General features: G+C 37.1%; 3 protein-coding genes across 17 annotated transcripts in view; 2 read left to right on the top strand and 1 right to left on the bottom strand.

The window, feature by feature from the left end:
* Positions 1-6,044, top strand: part of RUFY2 (RUN and FYVE domain containing 2) — a 95,205-nt gene extending 89,161 nt beyond the window's left edge. For 4 of the 7 annotated variants that reach the window (XM_037805406.1, XM_037805404.1, XM_037805403.1 and 1 more), the window contains one exon: positions 1,775-6,044. In XM_037805406.1, the coding sequence (XP_037661334.1) occupies positions 1,775-2,065 (291 nt within the window). In that variant the 3' untranslated portion in view covers positions 2,066-6,044. The remainder of the gene's footprint in view (positions 1-1,774) is intronic. The other 3 variants (XM_037805405.1, XR_005212094.1, XM_037805407.1) reach the window with 3 other exon arrangements.
* The window catches only part of PBLD (phenazine biosynthesis like protein domain containing), a 42,749-nt gene continuing 20,170 nt past the window's right edge, over positions 3,137-25,715 (top strand). For 2 of the 4 annotated variants that reach the window (XM_037805421.1, XM_037805417.1), the window contains exon 1: positions 3,137-3,253. The gene's annotated coding sequence lies outside the window, so the exon portion shown is untranslated. Of the gene's footprint in view, positions 3,254-14,937; positions 15,104-15,845; positions 16,470-25,715 lie in introns of those variants that run through there. The other 2 variants (XM_037805418.1, XM_037805420.1) reach the window with 2 other exon arrangements.
* Positions 4,587-15,840, bottom strand: HNRNPH3 (heterogeneous nuclear ribonucleoprotein H3). 6 transcript variants are annotated; one of them, XM_037805414.1, is made up of 10 exons: positions 15,644-15,840; positions 10,196-10,330; positions 9,527-9,665; positions 8,845-9,011; positions 8,309-8,395; positions 7,987-8,102; positions 7,008-7,143; positions 6,087-6,182; positions 5,919-6,011; positions 4,587-5,799 (listed from the first exon to the last, which is right to left on the bottom strand). In XM_037805414.1, the coding sequence occupies exons 2-10, from the start codon at positions 10,305-10,307 to the stop codon at positions 5,723-5,725; spliced, it is 1,023 nt and encodes a 340-aa protein (XP_037661342.1). In that variant the 5' UTR covers positions 10,308-10,330; positions 15,644-15,840; the 3' UTR covers positions 4,587-5,722. The 6 variants fall into 6 exon arrangements, with proteins under 6 accessions (XP_037661342.1, XP_037661340.1, XP_037661339.1 ...); XM_037805412.1 differs by having other exon boundaries at positions 8,827-9,011; positions 15,663-15,840; XM_037805411.1 differs by having other exon boundaries at positions 8,827-9,011; positions 15,644-15,839.

The following is a 25,715-nucleotide window of genomic DNA, read 5'->3' as shown; positions in this document are numbered from 1 at the left end:
AAGTGAAAAATATCTCCACTGTATCTCAATTGAGGTGTAAGTTTGTTCCTTTGACTGGGCCGTAGCTTCGTTTTTCCTAATGTGGTTTGTAGTTTACTGTTGTCTAGGCATCTGGTTTCCTTGATTATCCCAATCAAAATTTCCCAGACCAGAAGCGGCTCAGGGTTCAGAAGGATCCTATATTCAGTATCTGGTTTCCTTGAGGGTGTGTCTTGGGAGATTGACAGACTTTTCTGTGAGGCCTCTAGCCACTGTGCTTTTCCTAACCTGCCCAGCAGGTGGCACCAGCCAGCCTGTCGCTCCCCACTGGTGTAAAGAGGTGTGGCCCCTTTACTTCTCAGCTTAAGTTGTTTCTGTTTTGACTGTTTTTCCCCAGGCCGTGGGGTCTGAGTTCTGAAGGGAGGGTAGGCACTAGAGCTGGGACCCCACCTCCTTCCTCTTAGGGAAGATACACCCCCGAGGGAGTTATCTTCTGCACTTGAATAACACCTTTATCTCTCTGATTCTGTTAACTCCACCCGCCTGGGTCAGAATGCTGTGAACTGAAAATGACTGGGGCTTTCTCCACTGAGCCACTCAGATTGAGAGAGAGAAAAAGGGAAAGTTCAGCTGTCTCTAAAAGCCTCTGTATTTGACCCACCCCCACCCCCCGCCCCATCAGCCCCATCTCTTCTCCACTGGGAGCGACGTCAGGGTACTTTGCTGCTTGTTAGGGGTTTGTCTGTGTTTGTAGCTTGTGTTCAGCTGTCCACATTTGTTAATTAAAACCTCAGTTGGAGCTAGGCTGAGCTATATATGCTTGCCCTGGAAATGCTTTCTCCCACAGCAAGGTCTTGCAGCTCAGCCTGCCGTTGGGGGGAATGGGCTTCCAGCGCAGTTCTGCAGTTTTTACTTAGAGCTTTTATGATGTGATCTCAGCCATTCTACCCATTCCAGGTTGATGAACGATGTGTGGACAGTCGCGATTGTCCACCCAGTTGTTACAGATTATTTACTAGTTGTTCCTGGTTGTTTATTAGTTGCTCCAAAGGACTAACTAAATTCCACACATCTCTATGCCACCATCTTGCCCCTGTAGCAAGAATCTTAAGATGGATGTTATAAATTTTATCTCTCATGTTAACTCCCACCTCTGTATAAGACTACTTATTTCCATTTTCTACTAACGATTACACAAGTGCTATTAAATTTGTCAGTTACAGAACTAGAGGGAAATTAATAACTATCTGAAACTGAATTAGAGTTCTTTCCTAAAATAATGAACTCAAACATCCATATTTTCCTCAAATTTAGGACTTATTGCATGTAAAGTATATGTAATGCCAAATTCATTTCATACAGAGCATTTCATATAGTGAAAATTTATCCTTGATGTTATTGGACTAGATAATCTGATAAACTTTGAGGTTTTTCCTTGAGAATTTAACATCGGTATAGATTAAAAAAAAACCACCTTATGGAAATGCTCATATATGGCTATGTAGAGAATAGTAAAACGAACTCGATTTACTTATTACCCAGTTTCAACATTTATCAATATATAGCCAATCTTGTTTGTATACCCCACCCATATCCCTCCTCCGAGGATTATTTTGAAGCAAATCTCACACATATTTCATCTACAGATATTTCAGTATGTATGTTTCAAAGGACTATGTTTTTGGAATCTTCATATCTATTATTTTAAAATGTTCCTAGGCAAAGATATGTTTTCACATGTAATCTTTAGTGTTATCAATTTAGGAATTAATACTCATGCTTTTCTTCCTACTAGGGACTAGTTTGGTTGAAAGACAAGGAAGCAACACATTGCAAACTTTGTGAAAAGGAATTTTCACTCTCTAAAAGAAAGGTAAGGAAGATAGGAAATGACTCCAAGAGTTTTAGTGCAAGACAGGCTTCTAATTTTATTCATATTTTTTCTTTGATTTTTTTCCCCATTTTATTAAGCACCACTGTAGAAACTGTGGGGAAATTTTCTGTAATGCCTGCTCTGACAACGAACTGCCTTTGCCTTCTTCACCAAAGCCAGTACGAGTCTGTGATTCCTGTCATGCATTGCTGATTCAAAGATGCTCATCTAACTTGCCCTAAGACTCCAGAACTAAATCCTTATGTATGAAGTATGTATGATGAATGTTAAGCCTGAGCGTGTATACAAGGTATCCAGACAGCCCTTCTTAATTAAGCAGCTATGTCACTATTGGTACCAGTTTATCTTCCAGATATTCAAACTCATGGGAATTATAATTGTATAATTTGATATTTCCTTTCCTGTCATTCAAAAAAATCTCATCAGGGCATGCTTTCAGAGAAAATAACTTTAGCCTAATTCATAATGGATGTGATAATCATGTAACCCTTCAATCTATTAAAAGGCCAGATAGCATAGCTAATACAGATTTGCCTTATCTTGTAAAGGCCTTCTTAAAAATAAGGCTTCAGATTGTTTTATTCTTCCAGACTGTCAAGTTGATATTTGATGGTGCCTCTAATTTTCTTAATGCACTTTAAAGCTTCATGGTCCTCCAAGGATTGGAAATGTATAAAATGTTTTAGAAGTTATTAATATTCCACCTCAAGTTTTTGTTAGCTTGATAAGATTTCAGCTTAACTATATTTGTCCTTTCTCCTTCCTTTCCCCCTTTTGCATTAGAAAAGGCCAATATTTTACTCTTATATTTCCTTTTGGTCTTTTCCTCCCTCTAGAATTACTGTTGTGCTGGCTGATACCTTTCAGATACAGAAGGTTAAAGGGGCATTCATATTTGGCCTCAATTTTTTCCTTCTAATCTTTAAAGGAAAGACATAGCCATCATTCTTTTACCTTATGTTACTGCAGACGTTTCATGTTACCTGCCTTACTAAAAGATAATTCTCTTTAGAAGTAGGGGCCTCAGACACCATTTGAGAAAGATTGAAAGCATAAGCCTCTCCCTAGACATGTGTGTAGTATTAGGACATTGTAGCCTCCCAATAAATTCTCTAACCATTGAAGTGAAGAGAAATCTAAAATGCAGTTAAACTTTTGCCTTTGATGTCACAGACTTGATTAGTTCAATATATTTTGTATTAACTTTCTTTCCATTCCAGTAACCTCTAGCAAGCATTGCATTGTAGTAGACCATCACCACAATCTATGTCCACAGTAAAACCTCAACAGGAATACTGAGCAACTATGTGAGCAACTTGAGCAACTCAAGATGTGATCTCTGCCCTACCGTGAAATGCTTACTTGAACTATTTCAAACATGTAAGATTCAATAAACACTAACCTAGTTACACTACTTACAGCACACCAAGAATTTATCTGTAAAAATAGTTAACCCTGTATAATCACTTGTAGAAACCCTACTTTACCAATTTATTTTTTGATTTTTTTAATTAACCTTGCTTTTCAGCCATGTACTTTAAGCCTGGGAGCCTTTCAGAAATGTTTTATACGAATCTTAGTTTACTCCTGGTAGCATAACCTTTAGTAGTCAGTCATGGACTCCCTCCTACTCCTAAGATGGGATCACTTGTATTCTGTAGGATCTTCTCAAGAATACCTACTTTCATTTAGGTTTAAAATCATTTAATGTAATTTTCTAAATTTCCAAAGTATGAAACGATTATTTTACTTGAAGATCTGTTTTCCTATAATCCACAAATTCCCTGTCTTTTGAGTTCTTCATTTAGAATTGAAATACAGTTTTTAGGTGGTCTTTTCTTGAATGCTGATAGAAGACATGAACTATATTTTTCAGTTGTTCTTGTATTGATGGATTTTTATGATTGGCAAAATTGATAAGCCTGAGAATCTTCAGTGTTTTTATTACTGTGCTTTGCACAAATTAAAAAATGTGACTCACCAATTAAGTTGCTTTAATTCACTACCTTTTAAATTCTTTGCCATTCAAATCAACTACGACTTTTTTTGGGGTGGGTGCTGCGACAGGTTTTACAACAGCAATTCAAGTGTGTTATGTTTAGTTTTGGCTCTTTAAAATCTAATTTTGTATTTTTCTGTTACAACTTTCACAACTTGTATTTTGTGATTGTGAACCTAACACTACTTTTACTTTTCAAGATTTGCTGTCACAGAAAGGAAATATTTTATCTTATTAGATTTCACATACCATTCCCTCACCTAGCCAGTACTACCACAGTAATGCTATCATGTGCCAAGGAATTGCAACTGTAACTTGTTACCCTCCAATGTTTTTAAAAATATGAATTTTATAAACCAAATAAAAATTTGCAAAATTAACCTGCTCTAAAATTGGAGAACAATGTTCATTTGTAACATTTTATACATTTTTAATGCTTAAAAGCTTAAGGGTGTAATCTTGGAGAATAAAAAGGATATGATCTTTTTAAGGAAGTGGTTATGAGCATTAAGATGAGTAACTGCTTGAGTTGACTACAGGTGATTACTGTAAGTTCCAAGTCTTTCATGACTACCTTCCAACAACAGTAATGCCCTTAGGAGTCACTTTAGGCTAAACAGAATCTTTGATTAGAAACCACATGTAGTACACCTTCCACCAATTTGATTTTTAATCCGTAACCAAACAGGAAGCATGCTAGGACAGACACCATACTATTATCTCCCACATCAACATTTATTACGTTAACATTACTAGCAAAAACAAATTAACAAGTTCAATAACTGAATTCACATTGACAGGTTTCATTTTGATCCATTAGCCAATTTGGAAAAAAGCCATATTGATCAAAGGGATTAAAAATAAAAAGCACCTTTTCCTTGCTACATATAGTATTTTTAACACAGTGGCTCCAAAATTCCAAGCAGATGTCAGATGCAAAAATCTTAACTGCAGGACTCTTTAAGACCATGAAATGGACGTGTCTCGCACATTGTTTTTTGTCATTGATAGTTATTTTGAAATCATATGCTTTAAACTATTGAGCAGGAAACTGAAAGTAACATCTGTGAGAAGTATACTCCACAGTAAACACCTCTGTACTTACACTAAAGTCTCATGTTACTGGGAACCTTCACCTACATTTTGAGGAGTTTCAACTATCACTTTTTGGAAAAAAATTTTTTGGTACTTCGATCAGGTGCTGAGGGGAATTTATTCTAACCAACACCCCATTCCCCAGGTATCACAAGTATGATGAATGTTCAAAAGTCCTGATACATTTTAGATCATCAACATTTCAGAGCTGTGCCTGATAATATGACACTTAAAGAATGACTAATACAGAATAGCTGGATTTATATTTCTGAAGCCAACTAAATTCATCTTTAAACTTTATATTTACAGTATTGTCCAATAAAAATTAAAGGAGAAAGTTACACTAATTATTTTTCAAGCTCTATTCCAGATGTCTGTGTAAAGACTTGCAATTTATGCAGAAGTGTATCACTACTGTCCTCTAAAATTAGACTTACACTACTTCTTATAGAGCTAATAGTAAAATACATCAACCCAAATCTTATGAAGGCAGCACATCCTTAGAACTGGTATATAAAAAGTATCAACATCAGTGGTTTGAATATAAAAATTTATTTTTAAGTCAAAGTATGCAACAAATAAAACCTACAGAAAACATATTTTCCCATCACAATCTGTTGCTTTACCAAATAATATTTTGAAAACACATTCCTTCAGTCATTATAAAGTTCTTAAAATACAAAAGAAATTAAATCTGTAAGAAAGTCTAGTAGACCAGATGCTGTTGTCAGGACTTGTATGTTGGTGGTTATATTTTAGTACATCCCACGCCATCCACCTCCGCTCATGCCGCCTTGCCCATAGTATCCTCCGCTGCCTCCACCACCACGGCCTTTAAAAAGAAAAGACATTAAGAATTGTTCAGCAGGAGGTATCAGTAACAGTATTGCAAATAATGTTTGTACTTATAATAACACAATTTGCACCACCAGAGTGACCTGAGGTACTTACCATAACCACCCAATCCGTCGGGAGTACCATATCCTCCACTGTAACTGTTCCCCATTCCCATTCTTCCGACAGATCCATAACCTCCCTGGTTATCTTTAAAAATAAAATAAAAAGTTTAAGATTGACTGCTAAGTGTCTAAGTTCATTTACTTTAAAAACTTTACTTACCCATTCCATCTCTGCCATAGCCTCCCATTCCAGAACCTCCCATTCCAGAGCTGCCTCCAGGAGTAGAATTCAAGAAGAGTTCAATGTATCGATGTTCTTTAATAAAAAGAAAAGTAAGAGGAATATAATTGGGAGAAAAGAATGATGGATCAAATTTATGAGTAACAACTTTTAAAAGGTCAATTAGCTACTAAAAGTATGCTTGCCAGTTTCTCATAGGGTAATAAAACAAATGCCATAGAGGTCTAAAATCTTATAGTCTTACTCAAACTGTAACCCTAGCAAGTAAAAATGTTTAGGGCCTCAGTTTCCGCATTGATAAAAGGGCTGGTTCTTGACAAAATCACGAGATACTTTTTTTAAAAAGTGTGTGTATGTAAATTTTCCAGACCCACCCACAGAACTCAAGTGGAATCTTGAGGGTGGTATCGAGGAAAACTTACATTTTTAACAAATGCCAAGTGAAGTAATTGATGTATGGTCAGATTTGGTAATTACTGGTCTAGGTAAGTTTAATGACACAAAAACTGATTTTGGTGACATGCAGGAACTGATCAGTGTAGCTTAAAAAATGGTTATGTGCAAATCGTGTGGGAAATCAAATAAGTCCAAGTAACATACCCATTCTCCCTTTGCTAATGGGAACGACAATAATCTGTTAAGTATTAAAAGTCTAGATCAACTCTTTTTTCAAAGTTGATCTCTCAGCTTTGTTGACAACTATTCTCTGAGAAGATTAATGCAGCCAATGAAAAGTTTCTAGGAAGCCACTAAGGTCTAAACTTGGATCAGAGTTTAGGTCCTAATGACTACCAAGAGTTAACTATAGATCCTAGAACCTTTTACACAGTCGTTTAAACAAATGAGAAATTCTAAGTGAGTTCACATTTATGAAACAAGTATATCAAGGTTACCACTTACGCATGTTATTTTTATCTTTAGACATGGCAGCTACTGCATCTTCGTGTGTCACAAACTCTACATCCGCTTCTCCTGTTGCTCTGCCATCAGCTCCAATATCAATATGAACTCGTATTGGGTTTAGAGGTGAGAAGAACTAAATAAAACAAAACACGTCATTTACATTCATATTACTGAAAGTGAATTAGCACATACCGCAGCTTTTCCTCAATGAACTAAACAAGCAAAAAGCCAAAAACCCTCCATTCCCTTGAGCTGTCAAGGCTAAATGCATGAACTAGAGGTTCTGGGAATATGAGTGCATACTATGGGGAAATGCAAAGAAATTATCCCTTTAAAGGGTCATATTAAATTTTAAAAGCAAAATGCCTCTCATCTAGAGAATAGTTTATCCTAAACAGAGAAAAATGTCTTATATCCTATGACTGAGAGGGAGTAGTCCCATCACTGTGAGAGATTAAAACAAGTCCCCCACACCCCAAATTACATTTAAATATAGTCAAACTGCTGTCACCTAAGTCTTAGGAAATATGTGCAGCAACATAGGGTGTATCATTAGATTTACAATAATGGAGTTTGACAGATAAATGAATGGGTATGACTAGATTTGAACTAAGGGCTGAAGTCTGCTGACCCCCCCCCCCCCACAACCAATTTGAAACCAACCAGTTTCAAAGGTAACAGCAGTATCTACTCCCATTATTTTCAGCTCCCCAATTTTTAATCACAATCTAGTATAGAAAGCTGAATTAAACTACTAAAACTTACTGACTTACTACAGAGTCACTTTCAAAACCTGACACCACAAAGAAAATAATTTTTCAGTCATCATTAGTCCAATCATTCTTTCATGATATTCTTAACTGGACTTTATGAATTTAGCTTTTACTTGGCTTGAATCTATGTAGGTCAGTACACAGTGTGGGACAAAAATATTCACCAATTACTGAAGATAAAGCAGACATATAAAATTACTCACATTAGCAATATCATTTTCAGTTGCACGAAAAGGCAACCCTCTCATGTGTACAAAATGACCACCATGAAAACCTGAACTAGCATCACCAGCTCCACCATAGCCATGTCCTCCCATACCTGGAGAATAAAATTTCCAAAGCATCACATGGAGAATATATAAGGTATAGTATACATATGAACTACAGAAAGTACAAAAGTCCCACACAGGAATGCAATGAAATATGCCCAGGTTGACTTTAACACAAGCCACCAGTATTACTAAGGAATAATGCAAAGCAAAACCTAAAATGTAACTAAAACTGAAAACGTCTTTTTTATTTTACCTCTTCCATCTCTCATTCTGTCATCAAAGCCATCATTTCCATAGCCATAATTATTATAGCCACCATAGTCATCAAAACCTCCATAACCTGTGCAATTTAAGGAGAAACACAAAAATACATTTTAAAGAGATAAATTTTATGATCTAGTTTACAAAAACATTTTGTGGTTATCAGTCTGTTTAACTTAAGATTATTACAAGTTTGCAACTCCCAACTTAGTGCTTATGAACAAAGCAGTTAATACTTGGTGCAATTAAAAAAATTTAAAACAATAAATTCAGACAGGAAAATCAGTAAATGTTAAAATATGCCATTATCTTCATTTTAATTTTTGTATAAATTATCTAGGTGCCAATATGTGCATCAATCAAGTCCCAAGCTGGGAATTTGAATTTTCATGAACAGGTTTTTAAAACCTAGTAGGTACTGAAATTACTGCCATTTCTATATTTCTTGACAAAGTGTCAGGAACATTAAGAAAATGACAACAGAACCTCTCGTTCATTAGATACACATACCACCATCATATCCATCACCTCCTCGTCGCATTCTGTCATACATACTTCCACGCCCAGCTCCATAATAACCCCCTCTTCCTCCTATTGGTCTATCATATGGTCCCGGTCGCTGTCCCAGCAATCTTCTTGGTGGATCATAAAATCCCTTGATTTCACTCCTGCTACTTCTGAAGATCTCAATATACCTATTTAAAAATGTTTTAAGGTACAGGTTTCAGCATAAATGTATTAGAGTAAGACAGACATTGGGCAAAATGTATACTTTTTTACATCTAGATACATAACCCAATTTAAATTGCCTAAATACTCCATAAGTTAACATTTTTACACCTACAAACTTAAATAATATTTAAGTTTTACAAAGACTAATTAGTCATTTGAAAAAATCCATAAAAGATAACTATAATTTTAGTTTGTTTCCTTTAGTACATGATAGGTGTTTAAAGAAAATAGGTGATTATACAAAAGCATTTATCAACAACATCCTACAGAGAAATGGAAACAATCTAATTTTAATTTAAGCAAACTATTAGCATTAATTCCCCACCCAAATCTGTAGTTTCCAAGTTAAATTTAGATAATTATCAATTGTTTTAAACTACCCCAGAAAAATGTTATGGTTACCCCCCCATTTAAGCAATAGTGACCCACAACCCCCAAAAATAAAAATTTAACACCATCCCAAACTCTCCATCCCCACCTGTGCCCTATTCTTTCCTTGTGTTTCCCCAGAGCATTTTCTGCTATCTCCTTTGAAGCAAACTGCACGAAGGCCTCCCCTGTGCTTCTCCCCTGGTAGTCCATCGTCAATGTTATCCCATTTGGCACGATTTCCAACCCTTTAACCCAAGGACAAATAACCCCATCAAGGGGAACAGTGTTAAAGGCTGAAACATTCCCATCTGAATCAAATATTTAAAACAAGTCTAAACAAAACAAAACAAAAAAGCTTAATTTCCCATCACCCCATAATACAAATGTATTTTTTTCAAATATTGGATTATATAACTTTTTGCAGTGTCTTTTTAAATTACATACACATTCTAAGCCCACCTACATTACATTAAAAAAAATATAATGGCTACAATCAAATTTATGCTCCATATGCTAATGTAGGGTTCATTTCATCACACACAATTAGTCTCAATTAACTTTGTTGGACATTAGTTAAGTTTTGCTAATTAATTCTATGCAATAAGTATTTAAACATTAACTGGAGCACATTTCATAGTTTAATACATTAACCAAGATACCAGAGTTAAAAATTAAAGAATTCCAAAAACAAATGGGCTTTACAAATTAACTGAATAACAATAAATACAAATGTAGAATTAGAATACTACTAAACTTTGACTAATACTAGAGGTACCTTGAAAGAACTGAACTATTTCCTCTTTGCTGCAACCAAATGGCAGTCCACGAAGTCGTACTGTCCCATCACTAGCGTCATTTGGACCATTATGTTTCATAACCCAATCCATCTCAATACCGTTTGATTTAAATGCTATAAAAAATAAACAAGCACATAAAAGCAGTCAATCAAAATATACCCTTGCCAGAGGTACTGAAGAAAGACCTCTCGGTGGGGTCACAACAGGAAATGCAACATATAGCCCAGAGACTTCTGTGATAATTCCACAACACAATGGCTTTAGGGTAGGCTGAAGACTGGAAAAAGTAGTAAACCCTGCCCCCCCTGCCCCAAAAGTACTGAATTTCTAAGAATCAAAATATATACTGAGAATATTTTGAGAATATTTATGAAATTCCACCATCAGTGTGCTCAACTGGTCCTATTTCCTCACTGTCATCTTAGTATGAAACTCTAGCCTTTTCCTCATCTCTCAATTTTTCAGATATTTACCCAAATAGTTATGCCAATTATTTAAAACTTGAATTCATTCAGAAGTTGCCTATATCATTATATACTCAACACTGACAGCTTAAGTAAAAAAACAGAATGAGTGCTGCTTTGATGTTGAAAAACTGTTACTTAAAAAGCCTGCTTACTAAGATGCACTATAATTCTCAATACATTGCTTTTAGCCACCTGTAAGGAAGCCAGTGGAGATATACAGAAATCATACTGCTCATTGCTTTACTTTTTAATCAAAGAACAGACGATTTAAATGCAAATTAATTTTTTAAAGAAAGCAATATATCTACATTCAAAACATATAAAAGGGAACAGCGAGAAGGTCCCCTCCCTTCCAATATGAATCTTCTACCCTGTTCCCTCCCCCCACAGGAATCATCCTTCCTTTTGAAATTCCAGAACATTTTCTAAAGAGGCTAATGCAGAAGTCCTTCAGCTGCAGAAACTTACCAGGACTTTACAAATCTCAATATGCAGCTGTAGGAATCCTACTCACCTGAATATTTCAAACCTTTCCCTCACCTCCTCCTCCCCTGTAAACAAAACAATTTGTTCACTTGATTCCTTTATGCTTGACGATATTTCGTATCAACAGTATTCACTAACACTTCATTTCATATGATCTAATTATGAGTACAACATTTAGGAGTGGCACCTGCAGAGTTAAAACTTCCTTTTCCTAGAATTTATGCACTTAACTCCCCAAATGTAGTTATTAATTAAATACCTCTGCGTGTAATCACCTCAGTACCGAAATTTTGTTTTCTAAAGCCAAGAGTCCTAGGGTGCCACTTTAAACAGAGAATCAAAATGGGAGGAATCTGAATTTTGAACTGTCATTACAACTGATTCTTATGTACAAAAATAACTGGTATAGACTTTTAGGAGAAACCCTGAGTTTGAATCCCTACTCTGCCACTCAATTTAAACACACACTTAACCCTTGAGTCTGCATTCTCAAATACAGCAGTACTGCCCAACACCTCGCTAGGATGTTATATAGTATGACTAAAAGTGCTTGGTCTGCCACATGGTAAGCACCCAAAGGCAGCCAGTTACTGGATTTTACAAGCCCTGTAAAAATAGTTCAATATACAACAAAATACCTGAACCTTAAAGGACAGAAAAGTATTCTGAGTCTTGAAACAGGGACTATTAAAAATAGTATTAGCCCTGTCTTTTTTAAGAGTCTCAAAGCAGAAGGGGAAAGGGAGAAATTTTAAAAAATAATTTACCACAGTGGGTGTACTAACTAGAAAGTTTTTAAAATACTGTTTTACAAGTAGCACTGAAAGTATCACAGACTCCAAGTCAGTTTGAAAGAAAGTTCAATCAGAAATATTTAGGAGATCTCTGCCATTTCTTTACAGTTTGGTGGGTTTTAAAAATTTTTCTAACAGTACCAACCTTAGAAATACATGTTAATGAGTGATTTAAGAACAGAAGAAAAAAATGGAGAGACTTCAACATCAAATTTTACTTCCTAATGAAAAATTTAGAATTTTGCAGTTAAGCTAATGTATTCTGAAGAGACTTTAGTGTGGTGCTTTTAATCCTTTTGGCACATTTATTTTTTCAATGTAGATACTGTTTCATGAGCAAATACAAAAAAAAAGTGGAAACTGGTTTATCTTTACTATAAATCTTACCACTTTCCAAGAAATACCAGCAAAATAGTTTTGATTTTTGGATCAGCCTGTACCAATATGAAGTTCTATATAAAATAAAATATTAAGCCTGTAAAGGAAGATAAGAAAAACATACTGAGCTGTTACAATGGCTAACTGGAGTGGGGAGATGCATTCTTTTCGTATTCTTTTATACTGTTTTAAAAGTTACAAATACAGCCAACACACCTAAAATCCAGCAACACAATCTTAAATTATGGAAAACTTACACCACATTCAGAATATTTAATCTAAACCATATTCAGAATATTTAAGCTATCTCACAGTGACTCCATTAAAATTTTATACAGCCTAGAACTCTACTTAACACACACACACACACACACACACACACACACGAAAAACTGTCTAAAGTCATACAAAAAAATCTGCTCTAATACCTTAAAGCTGCCTAAGAAACTACCTCGAGTTTACTCATTATTCAGGGTAATCCATCAACAAAGTATTACGGCTAATCACTTCTGCTTTAAGAATTCCAAATGTTACCACCAATTAAAAATACTGATTTGGGTGTTCTTTTTTTACTTTTATTTTTTTATTCTTATTCTGATTCTCTCCAATGTAAGGAAAATGTATAAAAATAGACTGGGGTGAGGAATGCATAACTATATGATGGTACTGTGAACAGTTGATTGTACACCATGGATGACTGTATGGTGATGTGAATATATTTCCATAAAACTGAATTTAATTAAAAAATACTGCAGTTGAAGTATCAGAATAACCTCCGTTTTATACACGACTTTAAATATAGCTTTCTAAACATGCTAAGTGAAAGAAGCCAGTCACAAATGACCATCTACACATTGTATGATTCCATCTATATTAAATGACCAGAATAAGAAAATCTATATATTCTGGACTGTCTGGGGTAGGGGTGGGAGTGGGGAACGGGGAGGACATGGGGTATGACTGCATGACTACTATTAGATATGAGTTTTTCTTCTTTCCGGATGATTAAAAATTTTCTAAAATTAGATAATAATTTGGTTGCAAACCTCTGAAGAGTACATTTTAAAAAGGTATTATTTATGGTATGTGAACTCTCAATAAAGCTGTTTTTAAATAAAAAAGCATATGATGGAGACCAACTGAAACACAAGCTCCCCTTATAACAGAAGCATATTCTATCTTCTGAAGCATAATACTATGAAGAGTTAAGTAACTTTCTAAATGGCAGTCCTGTGGTCCTCAAAAGTGAGAATTAACTTTAAAAAAAAAAATGGTGATATAAGCTTAAAAAATAGAAATTTTACATTATTCCCCCTTTCCAAATATGCTTGGCTCCTTGAATTTAAAAATCTAGACATACCACTAATACCTAAATGGATTTCTCTGAAATGACTGTGAATGAGTTGTTTACTAGAGCAAAAGTTGTCACCTACTGCAGTTCAGTCACTTGGTTACCAAAACATAGTAAGAGCACTGAAAAATAACATGGTTATTAAAAAAAAATTAGATTGAGTCTCAGATTATGATGCAAATAAGAGTGCAGAAAAAAAGGTTTGATTGAAGGCTAATCCAATTAGAGCTGTCAGTCTTATCATACTACTTTATAGACAGTCTTTTCAAAGGTTTTACCTAAAAACTGTTTCAAGATAAGATTCTGATACTTTTTTCCTTAGCAATCTTAACCAAGCATCACCAAACATCTTCAATGATAGGAGAAAGATTGTTCTTAACAAAACAAAACAAAACAACCAAACGTCTTGTAAAGATTAATATTATTGGAAATTCTTGTTCTCAGTCCTTGCCCGGCTCCCACCCCACCCTTTGAACTGTCTTCAGCGCAAATTACCGATCCAGTTCTCTAAGGGACCAAAATTCACCACCACTACCACCACCACCACCACCACCACCACCACCACATGACAGGGCTTACAGTTTTTAACTTAATAGGCTTATTTCCTAGGTTAAAGTATTCCTATACTCCTAAAGAAAAAACGTCTCAGCCACCAAAAGAAACTAAACTTCTGTGTTTTTTAATGTATTTTACTTCTACAGCCTTACTATCAAGCAAGTCTCTGTACAAACTACAACCCTTGTAAATTTAACGTTAAAATAACACAATTCGCATACATACGTATTTGCCACCACTGGTTGTGTTTAACATGTTTCGCAAAAGTAACACTCCTATTGAAACACAAATTCTAACCCCTTACGTACCAAAGTACACAGAAATCATTGCTAAACCACCGCAACCCCGCTCCAAAATTCCAATAACTGTATCACGGTTTACTGGACCCAGGCAACCTGTTTGAAATATGTTTCTCACATTCCTGCTTGGAAACTCACCCACTGTTCTACTTACAAAATGATTTTACCCACAATCTTGAAAAACGTTTAAGACAAGCGTGAAAAACCCCCTTTGGGAAATGAGTACGTACTCTTTTCGAAGTTCCAAATCTGGAATATAAGGGCCGGCTAAGCGTCCTTTATTCCTCCCCGGAGGTATTCGTTTATCTAGCTGCCCTAGAGACCAGAAAGCTAGGGAGAGCACGCCCCTGCCCCTTCCCCCTCCCAGACCTGCAGCCAAGCCTGGTTTAAAAACCTTCGCCAGCGGGCGGCGGAATTACAAAGGAGGCCGCCTGCCTCCTTTGTCCCGGATTTGGGAGTTGAGCGCCTTCGTCGCCATTGGTTTTCCTCCCCCAGCTCCAGCCTCTCTCATCTTGGGAATCTGCGTCAGAAGTCACTCGCGGTCCCGCCAGGCCAGGTAGCCCAGCAGAGACTGCGGAGTAAGGGAGGCCGCGGTGGGAGGCCAGGCCCATCCGGCGCCATTTCCATCGGGAGCGCGCCCGACAGCCCTGATCCTCTCCCGATCCGGGTACCCGGCCTTTCCCAGATCGCTTCACTCCCCACCCACATCCATTCCAGGGCGCTTTGAGCCCCCGGCTTCCTAAATCAGTTTTCGGAAGCTGGGGGACAAAAAATAGAAATATAGCGGGGAAGGGCGGGAAGCCGAGGTGGCCGCGCCACCGTACCCAAAATGGCGGAGGCCAAACCAGCAAGGGAAGAGGAGAAATGCTGGGTGCCCCCCCCCAACTTCGGGCCTTGTCTTCGTCCACTGAAGTCCCTCTGAACAAGCCCTCCCCCCGGCAGGCCGCCCTCCTTGAAGTGAGAGATCGCCCGGGAGGCGCAGCCCGGCCGCCTCCGAGCAGCGACCTCCACACTCCCCCCCACACACACCCCATCCCACTCCCGGTCTCTCTCGTCTTTCTCCCGACTCCGCTCTTGAACCACCAGCCCAACCTACCCCCTTTTACTTCAGATACCCTGTCGGGAAACAGTAACGCCGACTCCGGTGTTCACGAATTCTGGTCCTGAAGAGGGAGAAGTCGCTCTCCCCGTGTAGCGCTCCTCACAACGGTTCTCCCAACCGTCTCCCGCGGTGCCAACCGCTAAGGGAGCTGCGCAGCACAGCTACTGCCTTGGGGGGGATGGGAGAGAGCGAGCGAGAAGGAGGGGGTGGAGCGAGAGCAACGAAGACCGGTTGGCCCCGCTCTCGCGAGACAAGAGAGTCAGTCCCGCCTTGGCGCGGCGGCAAGAAGTGCACATGCGCGTTGGTGGGTTGACCAGTTGTTGGGGGCGCAGAGGAGAGAAACTGAGAGTGTTTGGTCCAGTTAGAAAGACTCGCGGCTGTCTCCGCCCTTTTTTGTTTACCGTAAAACCATCAAATTCTGAAAGCTCTCTTTCTGCCTCCTTGAGGAGGATGTGAGGTGGAAGTAGTAGTCCTCCCAATGTGTTCTGAAGGAATCGTGGCGACGCGGCTTGGATAAGTTCTCTTTAACTTTGTCCCCGCGAAGAACAAATTCCGTAAGGGCCTCACCCTTACCCCAGCGTCACCTGCGTGGAAAGGGCGCCACGTGGTTTGATCACCAAATGCGGGGAAGGTTTCTCTTGTCCACCATGTTTGCGTTATGCAGTAAAAATAGAACTGTTTCCTTCCTGCTATGACACTTAAGAGTTCCCATTAGGGCCCGATTTCTGCGCTTCGGCCAGGGCTCCTCTTCCCGCGGCCTGGGCACTGCATCGCCGCAGCAACCCCAATCGGGCCTAGTTCGTGTGCGCAACGCTGGCAGGTTAGCTGCCCTCAAAGTGCTTCTTGATTGATTTCTTTGCTACCACGTTTCTTGTTTTTTCTATGTATCTTTCCCCGTTTTCTCCTCCCCTACGCGTTATCTTTTCCTACCCCAGTGACGGATCAGCTGTCATGGCTTCCTCCTTTGGATTTTCTAAACTAGCGTTTTGTATTCTTGAACATTGCGTGTATACGTGGCGCCTAATAAATGCCTTTTGGCTTGTGCTGTCATTCCACCAAGATTCCTGATAACGCCTTATGGGCTTTTGTAAGCTTCACAGAAAAATACAAATCGAATTTCTGTGGGAAAGGTGAAGGGCAATCCTGGTGAAGGATCCATGCAAGTTAAAGTGCAAGGGTATGAACGTGCATCGAGGGAGAGGGAGAGAGGAGATGAATTTGACCATAATCCTATAGAATGGGTCAAGATTGTACAGTCTTTAGTATCCTGCGAAAAGATTTTGGACTTTATGCTACAAACATTGGGAAGCCTAGAGGGAGCGGGGTAGATGGGGGAGCAGCGGGGAGGGATGTTAGTTTTGGAGAAGCATGAATAAGCCGCTCCCCGCGCCACGAGATTTGCAGTGTTTAGAATGGGGACAAGAGACCAGTTGCCTTTATATAATGAAACTTCCATTTCATGACCTTAATTCATCCTTAATCCTGTTTAAAACAAGTACGGGGCAGCAAGAATTGCCCAAGTATAGTGCCCTACTGTTTTCCTTGAGGCCACTGCCTCAAAATACCCCTCAGGGGATGCGGGGAAAGGATGGTGTGATGTTCACAAATGTAGGAAAACAAAATCAAGTTGCTCTAATAACAATAGTTCACGGTTAAGAGAGCTTGCTTGAGCTAGACACTGCTTTAAGCGCTCTACTCGTTGACTTTACACAATCATGAAATATTGTTATTATCTCTCATTTTACAGATAAGGAACATGAGTCCTAGAGAAGTAAAAAGAAAGTTACCCAAGGTCACACAGGTAGTAAGTGGCAGATACAGGTTTTACTCCCAAGGTTTTAAACACTGTGCGCTATTGCCTTCAGAACTGGAATAAAGAAAAATTAAAAGCTAATCTATTACAAAAGCAGATTTCTTATTGCTCTAGGTTTCAGTGCCCAGTTTTGTAAAACAAGGGGATTGAATTAGGTGAAGTCTCCTACAGTCTTAAAATTCTAAAATACTTTTAGATTACTATACTTATGCAACGTAATATTGAAATAGTGTAAAGTTTTTTTGAGGGAGCATTTCAAAGAAGCTTTTCAGAATTTTATAGCATGGTTTCAGGAAAAACAAGATAGAAACAAAATTAAAAGATTGACATGATAATACCAAGTAGAATGTGAATGTCTTTAGGAAGAAGAAAGACAAAGTACTTGCTAATATCCATATGAAGGGAAAATAGGAATAAAATAAATTCAGTTTAAGCTTCAAGGTATTATCAAAATGTAGTTTACTGTTTGGGGGAAAGTAAGGTGAGATGGGAGAACCTTGAAATGGAGATGCAAACAGTGACATTTTAGTGTCTGTGTTAGCTTTTCATGCACAGAAAATACTATTTGTAAGTATTTGGGTTCCAAAATAATATTTAATTAATATTATAAGTTAAAAAATCCTTAAGCCATTAAACTTACTTACAAACCTTAGTATTTTGTATACAAATCTAGTAGTTTAGGAACATTTGGCTTTGCTTTTCTTTAATGCTTTGTTAGCTGTTTGAACAGCCTATAATCCCTTAAAACATTCTTATTTACAATTTCATTAAATCCCCTCAAACGTTTTAAACTGCAGTTGTAAATTTAATATATTCAGTTTTCTCTTGAAGCCTTTCAATCCCTGACCCAACAAGCAAAACCTTCTCAGGTAGTAATTCTGATAAATCTATTAAAGTAAGCTTCTAAATATAATAAAATTTAAGAAAATATTCCAATATTACTTAAATTTACTTAAGTTTTTTTGCAGTTTTCAACTTGAAAAAAAGTTACAAATTAAAATCCATCACTCAATTACATGTCTTTTAGAATCAATAAGGCTAATTTGTCAAATTCTCTGATAGCCCAAATTCTCTATATTAAAAACACTTTAAATTCCAAATATTTGCAGATAATGCCTAAATTTAACCCAGAGAGTACTAATATAGTGCTTGATTTTCTTCATTATCTTGGTATTTAATGGGAAACCATCCTGGGATTACAAATAAATTTATTCATGTATTAAGGGAACAGACATCATTTCAAGCAAGTTGAAGTTACTTCCACTAACAAACACTTATCATCTCAGGAGACCTCTGGTGATCAGTTTATTGACCACAGACTTTTGAACAGGCCTGAAACTTGATGGACCTGGGGTAGCTGGCACTCTGAACACCCTTCTTCCCCCCACCCTTAAAAAAAAATTGCTGTAATAATAAGACCCCAAGAACCCACACTTCATCTTGGTCCTTTTTCCCTGCGTCCTCTTTCCCTAGGTTCACAGGTTACATTGCTGCGTTATTTCAGTCTTTCAGCCTTATTTGATAGATGGAATTCTCTAATCCCTTTCTCCTCTTGGCTGAATTCAAATAATCTATTTACTGCCTAATTGAATTTGGCATTTTTTTTCCACATACTTAATTTGTCTGGTTATGAGCCATAGTCCTAAAATCATTCTAATGATGACATAAATGACTTTTCACCACTAAATGTGACCTTTTCTTTGTTGTTTTTCTTGGGGGGGGCGGGGAGCACAATTTCTTTGTATTGGGCACTGCTCTTTGCTAGGATGAATGCTTAGGAAGGATTTGCAATTAGAACGTGGGTTTTTTTTTTTTGCCTTTTTATAATTAGAACAAGTAGGGTGTTTTGAATTTTTTAAAAGAGAGTACATTAAATAGGGGTAGTAAATCTAATGTTTATTTGTCTTCTATTTTAGTACTTTTCTTCAAAATACAAAAAAAATCTATCAACTATTCCCATTTGCAAGTTGAATCCTGTAGATACAAATTGGCTCATCACCACTCCAGTGATCCCTATGGAATTGTTCCCAGCTCGATCTCCTTGGAATTGTTTCCATAGAGATTGTTAAAACTAAGGGCTCCCAGCTGCTTCTTTTTTTTTTTCCCTTTGTCTTTCAAGTTACTTCAGTGCTTTCTGATTAGCATAGAGATCAGAGGGACCCTGGAGAGGATCTTGTTAGAGGCCATAACAAGAGAATAGATGAAAAAGGAGAAGGAAATAGAAGTATCCACACTACCTGGAAAGAAAAACGAGACAATGAACACGTGATCATGTATTACATCATCAGGATGAAGAGGAGAGGAAAATTCCATGCAGAGCCTGAGAGAAATTGAAAGAGATTGCGCCCTTCCAAGGGAAGGGAGGCACATTGACTGAAAAATCGGCTCACGTATCCCCCAAGGCTTTGAATAAGTACCGTAAAAACTGGATTATCATAATCTTTTTGCTTGTATGAAAAGAAAATAAACTAGAAACAAAACAAAATCCACAAATAAGTTTCTAGGATTGTGTCTAATTAACAAAGTTAATGCTTCTTGGGCACTAAACCTGTCTTACCAAGGTTTTGTGAAATACAGTATATATATTTACTGTCTTTAGAAAGCAATAATCTTCCTTGTTATGATTAAAAAAATTTTTCTCAAGATAAGGCTTAATTACACACTTTACATTCTTGATACTTTTTTGCTTCTTTGAGTCACCTATGAGTTCATTCTGGGACCATGGAAACCAAAAGTCCTCATCCAATTTTGATACTTATGATACTAATTAAACAAATGAAAACTCAAGAGGAAAAATGCACCTAATACACTCTCTAATTTAAAAAAATTATTAGAAGTATTGAACATTCTGTTCCAGTGGATTGTTGTGAAGGTCAGGGAAAACAACTATGAAATTAAGGAATTTAAACCAAATAATTGTACTATTTTTAACATGTCATAAGCACATTAATTAAATAAGAAAAAACAGCACAAAGAATAGAGTTAATTTCCCCACACATAATTTTAGGCTTCTGAATGGTAGATTAAACACAGGTTTTATTTTATATATAGCTATACCTCTCAGTGTGCAAACAACAATGAGATCATACTGGGGCCAGAACATTTTAATTAATTATCACCACATTCTAGCAAGGTTATTATTTTATGGACCAAGAAATAGAAGAATCAGGAGATAAAGTAAGTCTCCCAAGTTTACAAAGCTTAGAATTGTCTTCATAATCAGGAAGGCAGATATACCTAGATTCCAACTCCAGTTCTTTCACTCATCTACCAGCTGTATGATCCTGAGGCAATGAACTTAACCTTTCTGAATCTGTTTTTTAATCTATAAAATGGACTTAGGTGGTTAAACAGGTTACAGATATATAATTGAAATAATAATTCTAGTCTCATGCTGTTTTGTGTGTGTTTGTTATGTCATTGTTAATACATTTGGTTCATTTCTGTTAAACTTAGTAACAGAGAATTTAAGTTTTTTTGTTTGTTTGTTTTGTTTGTTTCTTAGTTAATACAGAGTCCTAAGCACTGTATTGGGAGTCAGGAAATTATTCCCGGGACATCTGTGAATCCATATGAAAACCATGATGAATACATAATATTTCCTATGTGATGTGCTACTGTTTTCCAATATAGACAGAGGCAGTTGCAATTAATAAAATGGAAATTGAGTTGTACTGTATTAGTTAGTATTATTATGTAACAAATTACCCCCAAATTTAGCAGCTTGGAAAAACATTATTTCATGGTTACTGAGGGTCAGAAATCTGAGGGTCTCTTACAAGGATGCAACCAAAGTGTCAGCTGGGGCTACAGGTACTTCACGGCTCAACTCATGGAGTATCTGCTTCCAAATTCTCTCACATGGCTATTGGCATAGTTATAGATTCACAGAAAAGTTGTAAAGATGGTAGAGTTCCTGTATTTTTATTCCTGAGATTGTAATAATCATAATATTTTTAAACACTATTTTCTACCATTGCTATTATAAAATCCACATAGCACATATGTAGACAGAGTGTTTTTCTCTAAAGACTCTGTAGCCCAGTTTTCTCCATTAATGTCAAAATACAGCAAAATTCCACCAGTTCTTTACAAAAAGATTGGTTAAGTCTCTAACTGTGAGACTGTCTAAAAATTCTAAAATCAAAGTATAGACATCTAGCATAGGTGGATAATCAAGGACAGCTTCCTGGTAGAGTGGTAGAGAGAGCCTAAGCAATTTTTGGCATCTGCTAAGGGTTTTACCTTTTCAAACCAAGTGCTGAATTACATTTTTCCTGTTTAAAAGAATCATAACATCTGTTTACAATCTGTGTTTTGGAGTCCCCTCCAACCATTTGAACTTCTGAGGGGGCAAGAATGAAGGTCTTGTTTTCAAATAGAGTACTTTTATAAAATTTAGTTAATAAATTGTAAAACATGTATTGTGTCCCCTAAATGCCATTATCTTTGATGTAATCTTGTGTGGGCAGATGTTATCAGTTTTGATTAGATTTCTTTGAATGTTTCTTTGGAGATGCACCCCACCCAGCTGTGGGTGATTACTCTGATTGGCTAATTTCCATGGAGCTGTTGCTCCACCCATTCAGGGTGGGTCTAAGTTGATCAGTGGAGCCATATAAGTGAGCTGACATAACAGAAGGAACTCAGTGCAGCTGTGAGTAACATTTTGAAGAGGAGCCACAGCCAAGAGGGACACTTTGAAGAAAGCATAGGAGCTGCAGATGAGAGACAGTTTGAAGACAGCCGTTGAAAGCAGACTCTTGCTCCGGAGAAGCTAAGAGAGGACGGATAACCTGGGTGCGGCTAGGAGTGGCATTTTTGAGGAACTGCAGCCTAGAGAGGAGCGTCCTGGGAGAAAGCCATTTTGAAGCCAGAACTTTGGAGCAGATGCCGGCCACGTATCTTCCCAGCTAGCAGAGGTTTTCTGGACACCGTTGGCCATCTTCCAGTGAAGGTACCCAATTGCTGATGTGTTACCTTGTATACTTTGTGGCCTTAAGACTGTGTAACCAAATAAACCCCCTTTTATAGAAGCCAATCCATCTCTGGTGTTTTGCATTCTGGCAGCATTAGCAAACTAGAACACATGAAGATAAGATGAGAATCTTAAATTTCAATAGTAAAGTGAAAATTTTCCAAAACAGTGGATGTTTAAACGTAAATGTAGTTGAGAAATTCAGAACTAGCCTATAAATATTTTAACAAAGGCAGTGTTCTGGAGCATCTATTGAGGCTAGGAAATATGTGTAAAAGTAAACGTGAAATTGTATGAGCACAGTATAGATATGTATATACAAGGACGGATGTATTATACTTAGTCTTAGTAGCTAGACCAAACTCATTTAAAAATTTCCTCAGAATTTTGGTTTAAAACTTATTTTACTTACAATTTGTAATTCTTTCTTATACTTTTAACGAATTGGTAAAGTAGATAGTGCTCATGTACACTTTAAATGCCAGTACTTTATTATTAAATATTTATATTTTCAAAGAACTAAACTGGCATCTATCAATGAATAGCCTACATTTGAGACAGCAGTCATAAGCAAAAACTAAGCGGTTCTTTTATGCTAAAAGCTACAGAATACCATGAGTCAACTTTCTGTTGTCCGTAGCTACGGGAGACTGTAAACAAACTGGGATTATTACAAAAGGACAAATAAGCATTCGTGTTCCCAGGTACACCCATGAGTAGGTTTAATGTCTAAGATATTTGAACAAAGAAGACTTATGATTTCCCTGAATTTATATTATAAATAGAACTGAGATTTGAATTCAGGGGAGTATGTACAGTGTCCTCAAAAACAAGCAGGTGAAATTCTAGGAAAGGTAGTGGAACAGGGACCTGCCAAAGGGAACTTGAGCTTTTCTGTACTGTCTTGTTGTTTACAAAGAGACTATATTCGCATACTAAAGTGGATAATTAAAAATCATTTTTTAAAAAGTTTTTAAAAGATATGAATGGTTGAGAGATCATATGAATTTAGATCAGTTACTGGGAGTAACTGATTTCTATTTAAACAGCATATTTATGTGGCATTATTGAGGGGCATATGAAGCCACTCTAGGGGTTCAAATAGAACATGAGTGAAATTAAAGGGGGATTATTAAAATATAAAAAATTTCTGGAAGACAGACTCCTGCCTAATAGCTGGACCTCAGGACCAGCTTTAGGTTTACCAGGATGCCAGAATTTGTGCAAGCCCACTTAACTGGGTAAAGAAAGGTAAGTTACTTAAAGTTTACCTGCCTCAAATTTTCTCTCAGCGATTCAGGGACAGTTAAGCCTGCCTTTTCCTTACAGAAATGAAATAAAAATTAATTTTAAGGAGAGAGAGAGAGGGAAGGGGGGCGGGGGGGAGACCTTCTCAGAAATGTCCTCAGGTGGAGAAATAATGGCTCATTCATTTCCGAACCTCCCTTGTCTTCCTGGGGGTCTGCCATGAAGCCTGAATGCAGTAACTGTTGAACTGAACTTTGGATTTCTAAATTCACAAAGGTGAAGACCAAACCATTAACATTAGCTTCAGTAGGTCTTTATAACCTTGCTTCCACTCCTCTCTTATCCTTATCCCCTCTTTTTTACATATCCGGCTGCTGGAAAAATAGCAAATATTTATTATTTTACAGTTCTAGATGTCAGAAGTCTGAACTGGGTCCGATTGTGCTAAAATCAAGGTGTCAGCAGGGTTACATCCCTTCTGGAGGCAGGAATTCCTTCTAGGGGAGAACCTATTTCTTGTCTGCTTTCCTTGGCTCATGGACCCTTCATCCATCTTCAAATCCATCAGTGTAGCTTTTTTTTTTTCTTAGTGTAGCATCTTTAAATTTCTCTCTGATTCTGACTCTTGCTTCCCTCTTCCATTTTTTAAGATGTCTTTGATGATGCTGGGCCCTGCCAGATAATCCAGGATAGTCTCCTTATTTTAAGGCCAGTTGATTAGCAACCTTAATTCCATCTGCAACCGTAACTGCCCCTTGCCATGTAACATAAGATATTCACAGTTTCCAGGAATGAGGACATGGACATCTTTTGGGTGGCCATTATCCTGCCTACCTCCTGGACTTACAATGTTTTGAGCCTTAACGACATTTATTGTTTACCTAAGCAGAAGTTTGTAAGTAGTAGGTTCTAATATTCATTTAGCAGGTTAACTATATCATCAAGAACCCAGACTAGTTCTTTGTTACCTAGCTTGTTAGTTTTTCATCTTCATATTTGTCACCTCACGGTCAAAAGATAAATATCTCTCCAGCCATCAGCAACATATTCAAGACAGGCAAAAGGGGGTAGGGGCAGTGGAAGTCTATTCTCCACTCAGGCCTGCCCCTTTTATCAGAAAGCGAAGTATTTTCTCCAGAATCCCTCCAGCTATCTTTCCCTAAATGGGTCACTTGCCAAACTGGAGTTTTTTTAGGAAGAAAGAAGGTGTATGTGGTAGGGAAGAGGGAAGTAGGGGGAAATGGCTATTGAATTGGCAAATGACAGTGGCTGTCAAACTCGAGAATTTTTTCCCTGGAAAGAAATGTTCTCATTTGAGAAACAATGCTGTGTATTTCTAGCAGCCTGATAAAATACTTAGTTGTAGATTTCACTCTTCTGCACTGAATTAAATTAAGAAAAATTTAGAAGAACATTTAAGCAAATGAATATGAATTCATTACACATGAATATATATGATCACTGTAGAAAAATCAGTCTTTTCAATACATAGTTATTCATCCAATTGAATTTGTAGCTGATGGCTGGGACCAATGAGACTGAAGTGCAATAAAGTTAAAAACTTTCTCCTTTTGGCACACCTGTGGTTTCCATATTTGTTTCAATTCTATTAAATTTATGGAAATATGCTTAATTATTAGAACTTTGATTTGTTTCTGTTCTCTATTAAATTTTTCTAAAATAATAAAAGTGATATATTAAAAAACTTTGAATTCCATAAACAGTTTGTAATATACTGTCAAAAATAGTTATGCTACTGAACTGACATGTTGTCTTACAGGGGGTGCCGTCATAAGAAATCCTAAGTATTTGTCAGCCAAAGTGTGAAAGTCCAGTTTTAGTTTATGCTCAGTATAATTATTTACTTTCTTAATTAATTAATTCAATATGTATTTATTGCATACTGGAGTTTCTAGGAGCTGGGATTATAGCAGAGAAGAAAAACAAGTCCTGACTTCATGCAGTCTGGTTAGAATAATCCAACAAATGCAAATGAAAACTCAAAATATTATGTTTCATTTATCAAA

The sequence above is a fragment of the Choloepus didactylus genome, chromosome 15, assembly GCF_015220235.1.
Source record: "Choloepus didactylus isolate mChoDid1 chromosome 15, mChoDid1.pri, whole genome shotgun sequence".
Taxonomy (NCBI): domain Eukaryota; kingdom Metazoa; phylum Chordata; class Mammalia; order Pilosa; family Megalonychidae; genus Choloepus; species Choloepus didactylus.
Note: the sequence above shows the minus strand (reverse complement) of the source record. Positions and strands in the feature narration are given on the sequence as shown.